Source organism: Strix aluco, chromosome 2 (assembly GCF_031877795.1).
Source record: "Strix aluco isolate bStrAlu1 chromosome 2, bStrAlu1.hap1, whole genome shotgun sequence".
NCBI classification, from domain to species: Eukaryota; Metazoa; Chordata; class Aves; order Strigiformes; family Strigidae; genus Strix; species Strix aluco.
Window position 1 is genome coordinate 118,316,213 of NC_133932.1, and position 16,182 is coordinate 118,332,394.

A 16,182-nucleotide genomic window follows, 5' to 3' on the forward strand; every position below is an offset into this window, starting at 1 on the left:
CAGAGACCTTTCTTAAAAAAGTACACCATTCAGCTGTACCAAGAAATTCAGTTCACCAAGAAAATAACTGCTGCTTCTCACATGTAGGTTGGGCAGCTTTGAAAAGAGGCACTGTGAAGATGCACGATTATGAAAATGAGGGTACATGTAAATCTGTGTAAATGCACTCAACAGAGCAGCCCGTTGTCCACCAGCTTCCCTCTTAAAAGCCTGGTGAGCACAGGCGGCTGCCCAAGCAGAGCTTGACTAGGGGCATTCACAGCCTTCATCAATGGTAGGAGGTAAACTATTTTTGTCATACTTGTTTCCAAGGAAGTAGCTGTGTGAAGGCTACAAGTCACAAAAATGCATAATGAATCTGTGCTTTGTGCCATCGTAGTAACTTTAAGAAATACTATATGACAGCAAAATCTCTCTTCTTTTCTGTAATAGGATTATGAAAAAAACCTTCAGTGTCAAGCAGTGATTGGCTTTCTTTATTGGGATGTCTCGGATGGACTTTCTATTAGAACAGACTGTACTGCAGCGTTACCACCCTGCTACTTTTACAGTGGCACTTAGGACTGCAGAGTCACGTGTAGGCTGCACTACCTTGGTTCAGGCTGCACTGCCAGGCAGTGTGCAGCAGCTGGGCATCTCAGTGTCCTGCTGCCGGTGTCAGTGTGACACTTGGCAGAGGAAACCTGGGGGGGCTTGTGCACCAGGTGAAAGAGAACATGCTGCAGCTGCCTGCACCTCAGCCCAGATGACAAAACATTTCTAGCAAGGTACTGCTTCCATTAAGATCTGTACTTCCCGTTAAAACTGGTGTTGCTCTCAGCTCGATGCTGCACAGTGAGCCCATCTCTGTACCACACAAGTGCCTTCACCCCTCTGCCCGTGCCTCTCTGTCCCAGAGCAAGTGGGAAATATCTCTGATGGTTGGTTTTATCACTCCCCCTTGGCTACCTGCTTGGCACAGCCCCAGGGCGGTGCAGTGAGGTGGAGAACAGGGCAGCTAGGTTTGGGTTGCAGAAGTCGCTCATCAGCCGGTGGCAGAGCTGTGCTGTTGCTCTGGGTCTACCTGTGTTCTGCAGCCCCCTTAGATGCGACTACTGCAAAACCAAGTGGTAGCTCATGCCACTACTCAGCAAAACACGTAGGATTAACTAGGTCTCCCTCATATCACAGAATCACAGAATCATTCAGGTTGGAAAAGGCCCTTGGGATCAGCAACTCCATCAGCCCTACTCTACAAAGTTCTCCCCTACACCATATCCCCCAGCATCTCATCCAAACAACCCTTAAACACATCCAGGGATGGTGACTCCACCACCTCCCTGGGCAGCCTATTCCACTGACCGACCACTCCTGTGAAAAGTTTTTTCCTAATGTCCAGTCTGAACCTCCCCTGTTGCAGTTTAAAGTCACTCCCTCTTGTTCTATCACTCATTACCTGTGAGAAGAGACCAGCACCAACCTCTTTACAATGTCCTTTCAGGTAGTTGCAGAGAGTGATGAGGTCTCCCCTCAGCCTTCTCTTCCTCAAGCTAAACAGTCTCAGCTCCTTCAATCACTTCTCATAGGATTTGTTCTCCAGGCCCTTCACCAGCTTCGTTGCCCTCCTCTGCACTCGCTCCAGCACCTCGATATCTCTCTCGTATTGAGGTGCCCAAAACTGGACACAATACTCAAGGTGTGGCCTCACCAGTGCAGAGTACAGGGGGACTATCACCTCCCTACTTCTGCTGGTCACACTATTTCTAATACAAGCCAGGATGCCGTTGGCTTTCTTGGCCACCTGGGCACACTGCCAGCTCATGTTCAGTTACTTGTCAATCAGAACCCCCAGATCCTTCTCTTCCACACAGCTCTCCAGCCACACCTCCCCAAGCCTGTAGCGATGCATGGGGTTGTTGTGGCCCAAGTATAGGACCTGGCACTTGGCCTTGTTGAAGCTCATCCCGTTAACGTTGGCCCACAGATCCAATCTATCCAAGTCCCTCTGTAGAGCCTCCCTATCTTCATGCAGATCGACACTCCCGCTTAACTTGGTGTCATCTGTGAACTTACTGACGATACACTGTATGTCCTTATCAAGATCATCAATAAAGATGTTGAACAGAAATGGTCCCAACACCGAGCCCTGAGGAACACATATGCCTCAGTCCAGGTAGTTACGGCTGTTCCCTAATCCCAGTGAAATTAATGGGTGTTTATACTTTCTGATCACATCATAGCCCTTTTCCTTTTTCCCCTTGCTGCTTCCATGTTTGTGTTCCCCCATGCGATTTTATGTTTACTTGCAACTGTAGACTTCCACCTATTCGGACAAACACCTTCATGTAATGACTGGCTAGTAAACCAAAACTAGCATCTCAGGCTTCTCTCAACCTTCCTGAATGATACGGATTTTCCAACCTATCTTAACTGATACTACACTTAAAGAGAAAATAATCTTTTTACCAAGGATATTGTTCTGTGTTTTGTGGCTCCTAATGTATTCCAGGGACAACCTCATTGAAGGAAAAGATTTTCCTGGCACAACAAAAATTTTCTCAAATCAGCTGCAGCTGCCAGATAGTTTCAGCTTTGAATTGTTTGGATTTATTGGGCCTGGAGTTGGTTCAATGAGGCATTTCATGTCTGCCTTGTGTCAACAGCTTGTGAGCCTTGAAGCAACTCCAGTGAACCCTCCCTCCTCCCATGCAAATTAAAGGCAAGGCTGCAGCAGCTGTAACCAGAGGGCTAGAAGCTGGAAAATGTCACACCACAGTTGAAGTGAAACTGATATAAATCCATGATGTGATGATCTCTTTAAAAAATAAAATTCCAAACAAATGTAAACTACATTTAATACTCAACCTTTTCCACATGAGTAATGTAGACAGGGGTTTATAGAGGGAAGGATATTTTGAAAGTTAACAAATGTTTGTGTGGCTAATAGTTCATGATGTTAAACATTAACAAACAGTTGTTCACTAACAAATTATTATCAAAGTTGCTCACGCTAAAATGTAAACATATCTTTTAAGAGACACCTAACTGGAAAGCTGGATCAAGAAGCAAATTGGCTCAGCTAAAAAGTCTGTCACAGAAGGGTGAGGATTAAAAAAGGAAAATGGGGCTTCTAAGTAAGATAAAATGAGGTTGCCTGTAACCATAGGAAGCTTTCTGCACTTGTTGCAGTATGATGAGAAGAACGTCGCCAACATATATGATCTATTGATCCACTGGGGTTTTGCAGTTCTCTAACACTTTCCTTTCAGTCATCCAATTCCTGAAGCTGTATGTAAGCTAAAGCATCTGTTTTTCTGGACTGGCGAAACCAATTGTGTTCCATTTACCTGATCTTAGCCTGTGACTCCCAGGAATCCCCAGAACATACTCTAGTTACTCGAAAACCTCAAACCGATTCCATCATTTATGCCTGCAGGACAAGAGAGTTGCAACAAAAAGTGAGATTTTTTCTCCACATCATGCAAATAAATCCACGTGCTCTAGTAACTAATTTGTGCAGAGTTGTATAACAAAAGGGTGTGGGCAGAGAGATGAGTTTTGCTGGAGGGCAGTGTTTAGCCCGAGCTTTAGCTGGTAGCCCCTCTGGGTATTTACTAAATGTTAAGGGCTGTGTAGTTTGGGATTTTTTTTGTTGTTGTTGGGGGTTTTTACTGCCTTTTACTGTGAAGACTTTGCTTTCTGTGCTGTGGATTCTGAAGGTACAACTTCATCCTATTTAAAGGGTGTGTGTGGAGAAAAAAACCCCACAATTTAATAGTGAAACCATAAGATCTTGGACTGCTGAAGCATCATCTAATGAAGTGTTTCTCCAGTTTTGCGGGTCTGCTTCCCTTTACAGCCCCTCTATCTTTGATTACCATTTCCCTCTTCTCAGAGGGCGAGAAGTTCTTCCACATTAGGAGGAAGGAAAAGTGGCTGTAATTGCTGCAAGTATTTACATTCTCCAGGGAACAGGTAACTACCTTTAATTGCTGGCAGCAGCTAGGCAATTAGCTGTTCTCAGAGTAGTATAAACACTTTATGACCTTCTTTGAACCTTTCTTTGAGAATCCCCTTGAGATAGAAGCATCACAATTTGAGGAAACGCAGATCTGAAAACAACTACAACTGTGGAAAAGCATCTGCACAAGAAACACAGTTATAAACTTCAATCTGACATTGTGATGGGAATCTTTTATTGGTTTCTGGAGTTCTTAAAGTTGTTTTAGGCTTTGTAAGAAGCTATACAGATTGCACTATAAAAATACTGTTATACTAGACTGAGTCATAAAGAGCACAGTCAATAATTATGCACCAAGACAAGGAGTTGTCATATGATTTTCATTCTCTACTTAACTTTTATTTAATTCTGGTTAGCTTATAGTCTTTTCATTCTTCATCCAACGACACTCCAAAGAAGCGTGTGTTTGTGTAGTGCAGGGACTTTCTCCACTATGAAGGAAGCCAAATTTTGAGATTCTTGATGTAGCAAATACATTGCTGCATATGGTGTTCATTCTTTTTTGTAATGATATTGCAGTCATGAGCTGTAAAAGATACTCTCTGCTGTGCATTCAGAGATTTATCAACTTACTTGGGTGATTCTGGCCCTCAGAGGAGTTCTGTTTGTGCAAGGTATGCCTGGTTATTCCTGATTCTCATTCACTAGACTGAGTCAACCTTCAGTCTCTTGTTCTGGAAACGCAAATTTTTGTGTATCTAGGGTTTCTGGCTAGGGCTTGCCATCAAGTTCTCGTAAACTGCAACGATGGAAGACTGCTCTTCCACAGACTAAGCTCTTCTGCAGGTGATTGTCTGTTATGTGTAGCACAGAGGAAAATGAGTAACACTAATTGTATAAATCAGTTGGATTTAACAAGTTTGGATTTGCTGGGACTCACCTCAATGACCTCAGTAGCATCTAGAAGTCATGACCCAGCCTGTTAACTCATCTGCAGTGTACCTGAGATGAAGCCTATCCTTCATACTTAATTTTTTAAAATAGGGCATCTCCTCTCCGAACATGAAAAAGGTTTTTGCCTTTCAACTGTACAGAATACAGTTTTGTCACAAGAAATAGTTAAGCAGTTAATGATGAATGAAATCTAATACAGAATTCTTGGGACCCAAACTGTGTTTTTTCTAATTGACATTTTCTGTGTAATTAGACTTAGTCCACATCAGAAAACTCCACTGCAGTTTTACAATATTCTAGCATGCTTTTTCTCAACACTTTTGTACCCTTTGCAATTTGGCAAGTTTAAAAATAGCAAACTCATGGAATATTGTTTCATGAATGACTCAAACTCAGCAAAGGTTTCCCTGGTGTAGTGTATAAATAGCCAAATATGTAACAGCCAAGAACACTGCTTAGACTTGAGATATGCAATATAAAGGAAGGCTCTCGCAGCCAGAGAAATTATCCTTTTAACTGCTGATTTGGCACATGTATGGCAGCTGTGTGGTTTTTATATAAGAGTATTTAAAAGTAAAGTATAAGAGATTCCTTAAAAATATCTACAACCAATAGTCTGCTATAGGAATAGCTAGCATGTCTTACAGTTGCATCCATCTTCTAAAATTTACTGTGAATAAGCAAGGATAAAATTCTGCTCTAAGATAAAAGAAAGCTACTTTGGAATTTGCAACAAATACTTACATGAACTAAAGAAGTTCTTAATATGAACTGTCATCTCTAATGATCTGAGTGAGTGGACAAACTTTCCATCTTATAACTGAAATAACTGTAAGTAGAAAAAGAGGGTAAGTCAATGTGTTTGCTGCTGTGGTGCTGTTTCCTGAGATGGTGAAATGATGATGTGAAGCCAATACTGTAACACGACTCTCTATATATTCTTCATTCTGATGATGGCTTGTTCTGGCTTACCAGCAACTTCATTTCTTGCTTATCTATGCTGGAATTTACACTTTCGGCCTCTTTTTCTTGCTCAGGTACACAAGTGCAGCCCACCGGGATAGTGACGTAATCTTCCGTGTAGACGTAACGGCCCCCAGCACAGGACGACGTGCGACGGAGGATGACTGTTGGCATGTACACAGGGGTGCTGCGGAAGTGAAAATTCTCCTCGCCAAAGATCCCCATGAGGCAGCCTTTGCACAGACAGTATGCTTCAGGAATGTATTTAGGATATCTTGTGGGATCATATGAAATTCTATAGGGAAGTAAATAATAAAGATTCATTAGTATCTCTAAAAATAGATATATTAATCTGGGAAACATTATTACAACGCGATTTGACCATATAATGTTTTTGTTTTCTTTGCCAGGAAAAACAGCTGTAGCTGTTGCTGTCTGGCTTCTTATTTGCACAAAGAAAAAACATGAACAACTTATAGAACTGATTAGGTCCTACAGTGCACACTGAAGTATGAAGTGACTGGCTTTCCAAACTGTGAGATTCAAGGGTTTAAGCAGAGTAAGTTTTGCATTTTGGACTGAATGGGTAAACGGAGCATTAAAAAGGACCCCAGGCATTTCCAAACTTTTGATCTGCCTTGAGTTCTTCAAAACTTGGTACAAATCCTTGTTAACATTATTACTGTTGAAGCTATGACATGATGTTTTAAAATTTTATAATTTAAATAGTATTAGATTGTACTATTATTTTTGCAATAGTTTTTGCCCTCTAGTATACTTGGGGTTATAAAAGTGCCTTCCTCTTGAAAGCAGGACTCTCTATTTCTTTAATTCACCTCCACGGTCTCTTCCTCTAACCAGAGAAGAGTAACATTTGCATGCCCACACTGAGATAAACTGCAAAGTTAATGTTTTTTCTGCCCTCTCCTGCTACATTTTGAAGTAAAGCATTGCCCAAAGCTTCAAGAGTATAGCCTCTATTTTTTTGTCGTCTTAGTTTGTTGTTTGACCCTTTCTTTTTCCTTATTAATGCCCTGTCTCTGGAAAATCCTGATTAGCAGGAGCTAGAAAGCTTGTAACTTAAGTATAGCTTGAATCAACGATGTCCAAGTTCCAACATTCCTCTCTGGATGTTGTTGGATGCAGAAACAAAGATGTGATACTATGGTCTCAAGTCATACAGATCCTGGCTGACCTATAGTCATTGCTTTTAGCAGAGAGCAAAAGCTGATAAAGTCTGCTCGGTTTTTGAAATAAAAGACTAAGTACACAGTGGAGTATACGTACTGGTGTGTGTAGCCACACTGCTTATTGTGGTGGTGATGCATTTGTTGCTTTGTTCTTTACTTGCTTTTCGTGCTTATACTGGAAGTAATTGCTGGGCATGGCTGTAACTTCTATGTTATTACTAACGGCATGTCATTAGTCTAGAAGAGATGTTTGCACCTCCAGAGAAAGAGGAATTTTTAATATTTTTAACTTCTATGCCAGCTGCCCTCTTTGTACCTGTAAGCTTCCTCCAGATCACCTTCTACTCTCACACTGGTACAAAACTAGCCCTGTTTCAGCACAGGTTGCACTGTCCAGCTGGAGAGGGATGGCTGCTCTCTTTGGCTGGAGAAGTGTTCAGCCCAGAAGTGCCACCAGCCACTTCCCCGTGCTCCTCCCTGAGAGCCTGTCTCCCCTTTGGGATGATGCTGACCTCACATATGTTATCAGAAGCACTCACCCACCTGTCAGGTAACAGAAAACCTTTTTCTGCCCTTTCCCCCTGCTCCTACTTTCACACAGTAAACCGTTAGACCTACACATGGTGCACAGCAGAAGTATCCTACAGGCTGTTACTGGCACACAGAGAGCATGAAGACACACCGGGACATCACCTACTCCAAATGCCTCCATGAGGCAAGCTCAGATGTATTTGCCCATGTTCGTCCAGCCTGTTCTTAAAAACCTCCGGAGGAGATCCTCAGCCTGCCCAGAGGCTCTCTTGCAGTATTTCACATCCTTTTTACTTGGTAAGTTTTCCTAACAGTGAAGCAGAGCATTTTTTTCTTGCAAACTGCATCAATCATTGCCTGTGTTTGGATGGGAAATTACAGCAGCTGAGTCTAAAAAACTGAGTAACAGTCAAAGATTTGATATCAGAGAGTATGTTCAAGCCTGTAATGTTTACTGTGATGTGAAGTGCTGCAAAACCAATAAAAATTCTTGCACTGGGTTTTAAGCCATCCTCTACTTGGGATTGGGATAGGACCACCATGCAGTAGACGAAGTGGGGCAACTACGTAAGAAAAATTAATAAATATCTGTCATCAGTGTAATTATTTATTGGATGATACAAACTACGGAGTATACAATGCCCCCTTCCCACAGCAGTTTCAAAATAACCGATCGAAAACTGCAGTAGATTTAAAGTGTTTCCTAAATTGCGTTTCCCCAGGTTTGTACCACTTCCTCGGGTATCAGAGTGTTAGCCTCTGCGATGAGAAGAGGTTTCAGCTGTGGAAGAGGCAGGGTAAGTCTGCCTCAGGCTGTGATTGTGCCATTACAACAAAATCTGCACTTGCCAAAACTGGCAGCCTGGCTCTCCCTCTCGCCTCTGCTCCTGGGTTGGTATCAGCTCACGCTCTTCTGGTCACAGGACTGATCAGGGAATTTGTTCCACTGAAGAGTAACTTCAACAAAAGCTGGACTTTGGTCCTTCAGCTGTCTTGCCGCATATATGCAGAACCCTACACAAACAAGCCAGCATGAAGCTGTAGATGGGGGCAGAAGGGAGCTGCCCTTTTCAGAAGTATCACCAGTTTTTCAGGTTAAACCAAATCTGGAATCACAGCTTCAGCCAAACAGAAACTTGACTATCCTGTCATCAAAAAGACGCTGGGTTTTTTTTGCAATGACCATATAATCTGGATTCTTTGTCTTTTTAAGAAGTTTGTTTTCCACACAGAAAAATATGACCAGTTTTCTCATAGCCAGACATCTGTGATGTTGCAGATATTTTTTGCAAAGCTTCTCTGTCCCATTTATACTTGCTTACTTTCCCCAGGAAATACCTTAATGTTACAGGATCTCACACCAATGTGAAATAAAATGTCTGGTAGCCAGCAGAAGGAAAGAAAGTGGAATACAGGCTTTTCTGCCGTGATACATTCCCATTTCAAACCCAAGTGTGAATAATTTCAGTGCTGGATTGTTAAACACACCGTATGTCAAGTCATTGGTATTTCCTCTACTGTATTATCTCTAGCACCTGGTTTATGATGTTACTGGAAAGCATGAACACGCTTCTGGTTACAAACATAAGAGTTTTCACTAATAACAAGAGAACACTGTCACTGAAATCATGGTCTACAATAAACTTCCCCCTCCAAATTCCCACATGGCGTAAGTCAGGTATAAATGAGGGGTTTTTGGAAAGACGGTGTGGTGTGGTTTTCTACTTTCCATAGAAGAATCCCTTATATTGCTAAGTCTGATTTAGATACCTCTACTCATCATATGATGATTAAAAGGAATCAGAGAGGATCCAAACCCAAAGATGGATCCGAAACATAGACACAGTTTTGCATCCATACCAGAACTTTAAGGCTGAAGACTCTAAGTAATGCCTCCTGAAACTAAACGCTGAACTCAAACGTCACTAAAGTTTGGAGCCATATCTGAGGTTCTGCATCTTCAGCTCAAACTTGTTAAGAAAGGCCATATAACGAAAGCCTCATTTTTATCTTTCTAGGCAACCCAGACTGATTTGGGTCTGAACCATTAATAAAGACCAGTAACCTTGCCGTATAAATGCAGTTGCGTGACCTGCTTCCTCTGCTTGCATGTGTTGAACATCATCACTCTGTGCATGTAATGACCACAGCCTCAGCTGCTGTAGTGTGATGGGTCTCCATTACTCCAAGCACTACAAGTCATATTTTTATGTCTTCTCCTAGAACAGGGCAAACATGTTTGATCAGGTTAATTAACCGGATAAAACACATGCTCCAAGTTTCCACTGACTCTTTGGCATACATAGTGAAAGATGCACCCAATTGGGGTGGACACAACAGAAGCAGCTGGGAAGAGTGGTGGGAGGACCAGAGAAGTGCAACTTTCCACTGGTACCCAAGTGTCCCCTGCACCCTTGTGTCACTTGCTGTGGCCACTGCTGCAAATTAGACAGCCCAGACATTTTGATGAGTGTTGCCCTTGTCCTGTGAACTCGGGTTGCCAGTATGTAAGGCTAACTCTGCCTAGCCAGCGCTCCTGATTTACAAATGACAGGAGCAGTGAGCTATGCTGGGCTGCTGTGTTTCAATCTGCTGGAACAAGAAGCAGGTTTGTACTGAACTGGAACTGCTAATGAAGTGTGACTAGTTCTAGGCTGCTTTTCCTTATGACCCTACGAGTGCTTTGAGAGCTCCCAGTGAAAAACAAACTTCCTGCCGTTTATGTACTAAGCCTGGAAACTCAAAGGTTTCTGTCAGAAGTAAAACTCTTGCAAAGACTTAACCTGTCTTGTCCTGTACTGCTACTTTCATATGTAGTATTTTTAATAATATTATCACTTCATAGTTTCCAAGCTTCTAAATCCAGAGGGTCAGATGCTGTGCTGGGGCAGGCAGATACCGCTGACTCTTCAGAAAAATCACTGTTAGCACTAGGCTAACAGCTGGATGTTATCAGAAGTCTAATAAGCAGATCATCATCCCTTTACTTTGCACTCTGAAATACAGGATTAAGAGCTAACAACTTTTTTTTCCCTCTTGGCCAGACATTTATTTCTCTATAGCAGGTGTTCTTTTGTTCACATTACGATTAGTTTGTTTTATATACAGGTAGTAAGTACAGTGCTTGCATAAAATCACCTAGTGCTAACTGATTTCCTGAAGAGTTGTACAAGTGTACTCAAATAAAAAGGACGGCAGTTCTGCATCCCCCTGTATTCTTTCCCTTGGCTGCATCTTTGGGATATGCACACTGTGCTACATGATAATGTTAAATCCTGGAAAATGTCTTGGATAAGGTCCTTGAAAATCACTGGAGTATTATTTAAAGGAAAGCCCTCTTGCATGACTTTTTTCAAAAGCATTGCAGACAAGCTTGGCTTTTACCAGTAAAAAAAGACCTGCCTGTATTACTTTTATTAAGATTTTATGTAGATTAGCACAAACCAAGGATACTTATAAACTGAAACCAGTTTTCGAAAAGCAGAAAAAACAAGCTGGGCAATGTTTGAGAGAGGGACTAGTTAACGTGGGATTTCATGATCAGATCAACACCAACAATAGAAATTAAATCACTGTAAATTAACTTTTAGTAAATGCAGGATTAGGTCCCAGAGACAGACACAGAAGCCATGAGATTTGGAAATTCTGAAATGGGAATGACTTCTTGAATACACATAAATAATTTTTGCTAAATTTGTGCAGAAGTGTGTTTGCAGAAGGCTCTGAATGTATTCCTACAAACCAGCTATGAATGCTATTATAACCTTAAGACAACAGAGAATAAAAACAGCGCTGATGTAGACAGCTGGTTAATGAATGGAACCTGTGCTTTGCAGTACCATGAATGGAATCACAAATCAACACTACCTGTAAACATGCTGTTGACTTCAGTGGGATCCGATTTTTCAAGCATTACTGTGAGCTTTATGATCAGATCCTGCAAATGTTTAGGCATGCATTTAAAATTAATTCTTTTTATAATGGTTCTTGTCCATGAGCAACTTGTGTGTGCAGCTCTGGAGCACAGCTTGCATTGGTAAAGATTCACAGTGATTATGGCTTCTCTTAAGAAGCAGCACCCATCCTGTGCTGTCGGCAGGGATCTGTAGGTGGTAAGACAACTATGAACCATAGCAATCGCCAAGGACCTTGTCAGTACCTCCTCGTACAAGCAGGCTTTCTGGATTTCACTGGCTGTCCATGTAATGCTGCTAAAAAGGACAAGCAACTCCTGGACAGATGTCACAAACTGGCACACAGTTGGCCTGATGATTTCATGCCATGATGATTTCATGGCAGAGCTTCTGTCGCTGGCTCTATTTTTTAAAAATCCTGGGTAATTCTTAGACCAACTCCCTGAAGTGCTAAGCAAACCCAGTATGCTCAAGATTTCACTCCACTCAGCTGACTCCAGGGAACTCTGCTGTCTATAGCTCTGCAGAGTAAAGAGCGATTCATGTGATTAAACTTTGTGTCCTGAGTTATATACTGATCTCCTGTGGCCATCAAGATGGAATTTCAGTATCAGGCAGGCGAGCTAGTATTTTTCCCCTAACTTTTGCCTCAAATACCAACTGTTGGTTGCTGCCAGCAGCAGGATCGTGGACCAGATGAATCTGTGGTGCAATCCATGTGCAACTCCCGTGTCTCTGGGTTGTAGCAAGCCAAAAATGATGTAAGTCTTGGGTTTTGTATAACCAAATTAAAGACCAAGTAATAGAAAATAAATAGTAAGCACAGAACAAAGGCAAGGAAAGAAGCCACACAAGGATTAGCTGTACTTTGAGCCAAGCAAACCTAATTCGTCCTCACTAAACAGAATGACAAACTTGGATATACGCGATGCAGCAGGGTGAATGCTATACACAGATCCCAAGTAATATATTTGATTCTTTCTCACAAAAGCCGATATGAAAAAATTTCAGTTGACTTGAACTGAATGGTCATGTGAGCAGAAGAATTACAAGAAGCAGTGTTAAACAGCTGGGAACAGGTGCCTAGGGAGATATGCAGGGGAAGGTAAGTAGAGACAGACTTAATATCTTTATTATTAATGACCTGGAGTAGGGAGTATAAACAGTATGTTAATGAAATCTGCAGATGGTAACAATGGGAACTGCTGTAACACCAATGAAGACAGAGAAACAGCAGGAGATATCTCAGACATTAAAACGCAGGTCAAAAAGAAAAAAGACTCTTTGTGCACAGAGCAGAAATCAATTGCACTGTAACTCTTTAGGGGCAGAAAAGAAGTTGGAGAGCAGGATGTCTGTGAGACACGCTGAAACAGGGTTCAAATAGTCAAATTCATGCTTTGAGGGGTGTCCTACCAGGGTGCACAAAAGGGGCTGCCTACAGTGACTTAATTTCTGGGCATTCATTACTAGACCCTCTCTGGTCATTCAAAGGCAGTTCAGGAGACAGCAATGAAACTTGGCAAGATGAGTGAAGGGGAGCAACTCAGTGAGGAAGGATTAAAAGAATTAAATGTATGTAGGCTTGTCAAGAAAGTTCTGTGTTAAAGGAGAGAGCTGTATGCAGTTTTTCAGCATAACACCACTGCCATGGAGAAGAAATTGTTGGGATCTTAGAAGTGGAATTGGTTAACCATTGACAAGACGTAATGTACCATTACTTGCAACCTTTAATGGAGAGTTGCATGTCCTTTTCAAAGATACGCACTAGCTCTAATGGGATTTGGGAGCTTGCTGCCAGGGTAACCAGGTGAACACTACAGATCATAATGCTTTTATCTGGCTTCAAAATCTATGAAATAGCAGGTTGTAATAACAAATTCATGTTACTGTTCATAATGAGCAATTTTATATTTTACACTTCCATTACACATCTTGCAATGGCTGTTGCCGTCTCACTGCACACTCATGATACAGTAAAAATACAGTCGAGAAAAAAAGCTGTAACTGTTAACTAGACAGTGTACTGAGGCCTCTTTACCCTAGAGAAACAATTTTCCCCCTAAATGTAATTTTAGATTTTGCCTTTAATGGTGTAGTACTTTTGTTTCACTATCTTTTAAAATTTCTAGCTTGAAGATGTCATCGTTACTTGTATGTGAATGGTTAGTGGTCTGTTTGAAAACATTTTGATTAAAAGTACAGTGGATTTACAGTTTCTTAATAAACTTTTTGTAAGCCAGGCCCCAAATGGCAGCTGGTTCTCTGTTAAGAAGTAAACCTATACAGAGCTCCAACTGAAAATAAATGAGATGCCCAATGAGATGTGAGCATGGAAGGCACTGTTTTCAGGCCAGAAGAACAGTTTTCTGATAGTATTTGGCAAGACCAATGTAAAAAATACCTGAGCCTAATGATAAGTGTTCCGTTCAACATGCTTTTTGCCCGCTTAGGTAGCTTAAAAAATCCTCAGTCTGCTTACAGAAAATGTATTACTAAAAATACTATTTCTAAAAATACTTTGTTTATGAAAGGCTTATTGAGCAAATAAACCATTTTTCTCTCAACAGGATTACTTCTTAAACTAAAAGTGGGCAAAAACCATGCCACAAAATAAATGTTTATTGGAGATCACTAACAAGGAGATATTCAAGTTTGCTGAATACACAGTAACTGCATCAAGGTATATACAAAGGATAATGTACAGAAAGTAGCAAGAAAGTCAGTTCCTTTTAAGTTTGTGCATGTTTTAGCTTCCTGTTGTCTCCAGTGTCTTTACAGAAAGCCGAAAATAGAGAACCCAGTTCTGTCAGTCTTACTCAGAGAGAACTACCAGAAGACTTGAGAATGTGATCAACACGCTGGGTTTAGTGTTCTAGACCAGTGGTTTCCAAGCTTTTCCAGAGTTCCCTACAGAAGTGCAGATCCTTGTTTTGTGTATTAACCAGCCTAACAACAGATTTGCTTTACTAAGGTATTTTTGGGCCCCCTTAAAAAGACTCAGCCCCTGTTCCACCTCAGGGGAGGGGGGTTTACAAAGCATGGGCTGAAAATACAGATGTAAAAAATGGCAGTACTCATTCCTTGCCTATGCTCCTACAGCAAACTGGAGAGTAAGCCCTTGGGAGTGTTTGCAGTGGGGTAAGTGAAGATACGGCTCTGCTGGTCTGTAACAAGAGCACACACTGTGCTCCGATGTATCTCAGAAACCAGCACAGCGCCGGGAGTCACATCTCGGGGAAAGCATCTGAGCCCCTCTGGGGCTGCCAGGGAGTGCGGCGGGGCTTTCCTGGTGATGGTCCTTTGCTGAGGGTCCTCTCAGTGAGCTTCACGTACGACAATTTGCCAAAAGTGACTTTTTGAGGGGTGGTCTGTGCTCCCGGGAGGGGGGGTGCGCGTCAGCTCCATCTCACAGCTTGCGCCACCTCACTCATTTTTTGCCTCTCTTTCTGCTCGTCAGACAAACTCCTCACACGAGTAGTTTTTATATCTTTACCTTACACGTGCCTATTTAGACTTTAACGCCCCTCCGTCAGGCGGCTGCTCGGTGCAGCCGCCGCCCCTCGGGACCGCCGCCTCCCCACAGCCGCCCTGAGGGCACTGCGCGGGAAGGGCGGCGAGACCCCGGGCACGCGTGGCACAGCGGGTCCCGCACGGAGGAGCCGGCTCTCCTCAGCCCGCCGGGACGCGGGCACCGCTTCGCCCCTAGACGCGGCTGAACCCCCCCTTCCCCGCGGCGCCCCGGAGTCACCTGTAGGCCCAGGGCGAGGCGCTGCGCAGGTTGACGGGGAGCCGGAACCTCTTGTCGCCGGCCGGCCGGCCCCCGGCCGGGCAGCTGGCGTTGTGCTGGCGGCCCGGCGGCTCGGGCTGCAGGGTGTGGTGGAAGGCGCTGAGCATGCCCGCCGCCAGCCGCCCGTACAGCTGCTCCAGCAGCTCCTCGGGCCGCTCGCCGCAGGTCCGGGTCCGCGCCGGCCGCTTGGGCGCCCTGGCGGCCTCCGGGCGGAGCGGGAGCGGGAGCGGGAGCAGCGCCGCGCACAGCAGCGCCGCCAGCGCCGCCCGCACCTGCAACGACGCCGCCGTCAGCGGGGCTGGGACCGGGCGCGCCCCCCCCACACCCCTCACACACGCCCGCCGCGCCCCGGAGCCCCCCGCCCCGGGGGTCGGGGCGCTCCCCCCCCGCCCCCCCTCCCCCTCCCCGGGGCGCCCTGCCCCGTCCCCGGTCCGCAGCCCCTTACCCTGCCGCGCTGCATGGCCGTCGGGCGGCTCGGGGAAGCCGAGGAGAGCGGCGGGCTGCGGAGCCGCGCCGTGCCACTGGCTCTGTCGGCGGAGGAGCTGTTGGAAAAGTGCCCCGCTCCTCACTGCATCTCCCCTGGCCTCGCATGCCAGGAACATTTTAGGCGCTCACGGAGGAGGCGAGCGCTCAGCGCCGGGAGCCGGCCGGTGCCGCACTCGGCACGGCCCCGCCATCCTGCCCCGCTGCCCCCGGCCACCGGGGAGAGCCCCGCGGGCGCGGGCGGGCTGGCTCCGCCACCAGCCGCTGCCCAGCCCCGCGGCGCGGCCGCAGCAGCCCCGCGGCTCTCCCTGCAGGCTGGGCGCTGTCGGGGCCCCCCGCCGGCGGCGGGCGCGGCCCGTGCCCTCCTCTGCTCTGCCGGAGCCGAGCGCTCTCCCTTCCACGACCTCGGCGGCAGGG

General features: G+C 44.6%; 1 protein-coding gene across 1 annotated transcript; it reads right to left on the bottom strand.

Moving 5' to 3' along the window:
• Nucleotides 1-4,153: 4,153 nt before the first annotated feature.
• Nucleotides 4,154-15,931, bottom strand: IL17D (interleukin 17D). Its single transcript, XM_074816985.1, has 3 exons — nt 15,728-15,931; nt 15,244-15,554; nt 4,154-6,152 (listed from the first exon to the last, which is right to left on the bottom strand). The coding sequence occupies exons 1-3, from the start codon at nt 15,740-15,742 to the stop codon at nt 5,837-5,839; spliced, it is 642 nt and encodes a 213-aa protein (XP_074673086.1). The 5' UTR covers nt 15,743-15,931; the 3' UTR covers nt 4,154-5,836.
• Between the last annotated feature and the right edge of the window lie 251 nt (nt 15,932-16,182).

Excerpts from the sequence above, each read along its gene's own strand:
- IL17D (XM_074816985.1), bottom strand. Across the intron at positions 6,153-15,243 it reads GCCTCGCCCTGGGCCTACAG|AATTTCATATGATCCCACAA; the intron begins GTGACTCCGGGG and ends ACTTCCCTATAG.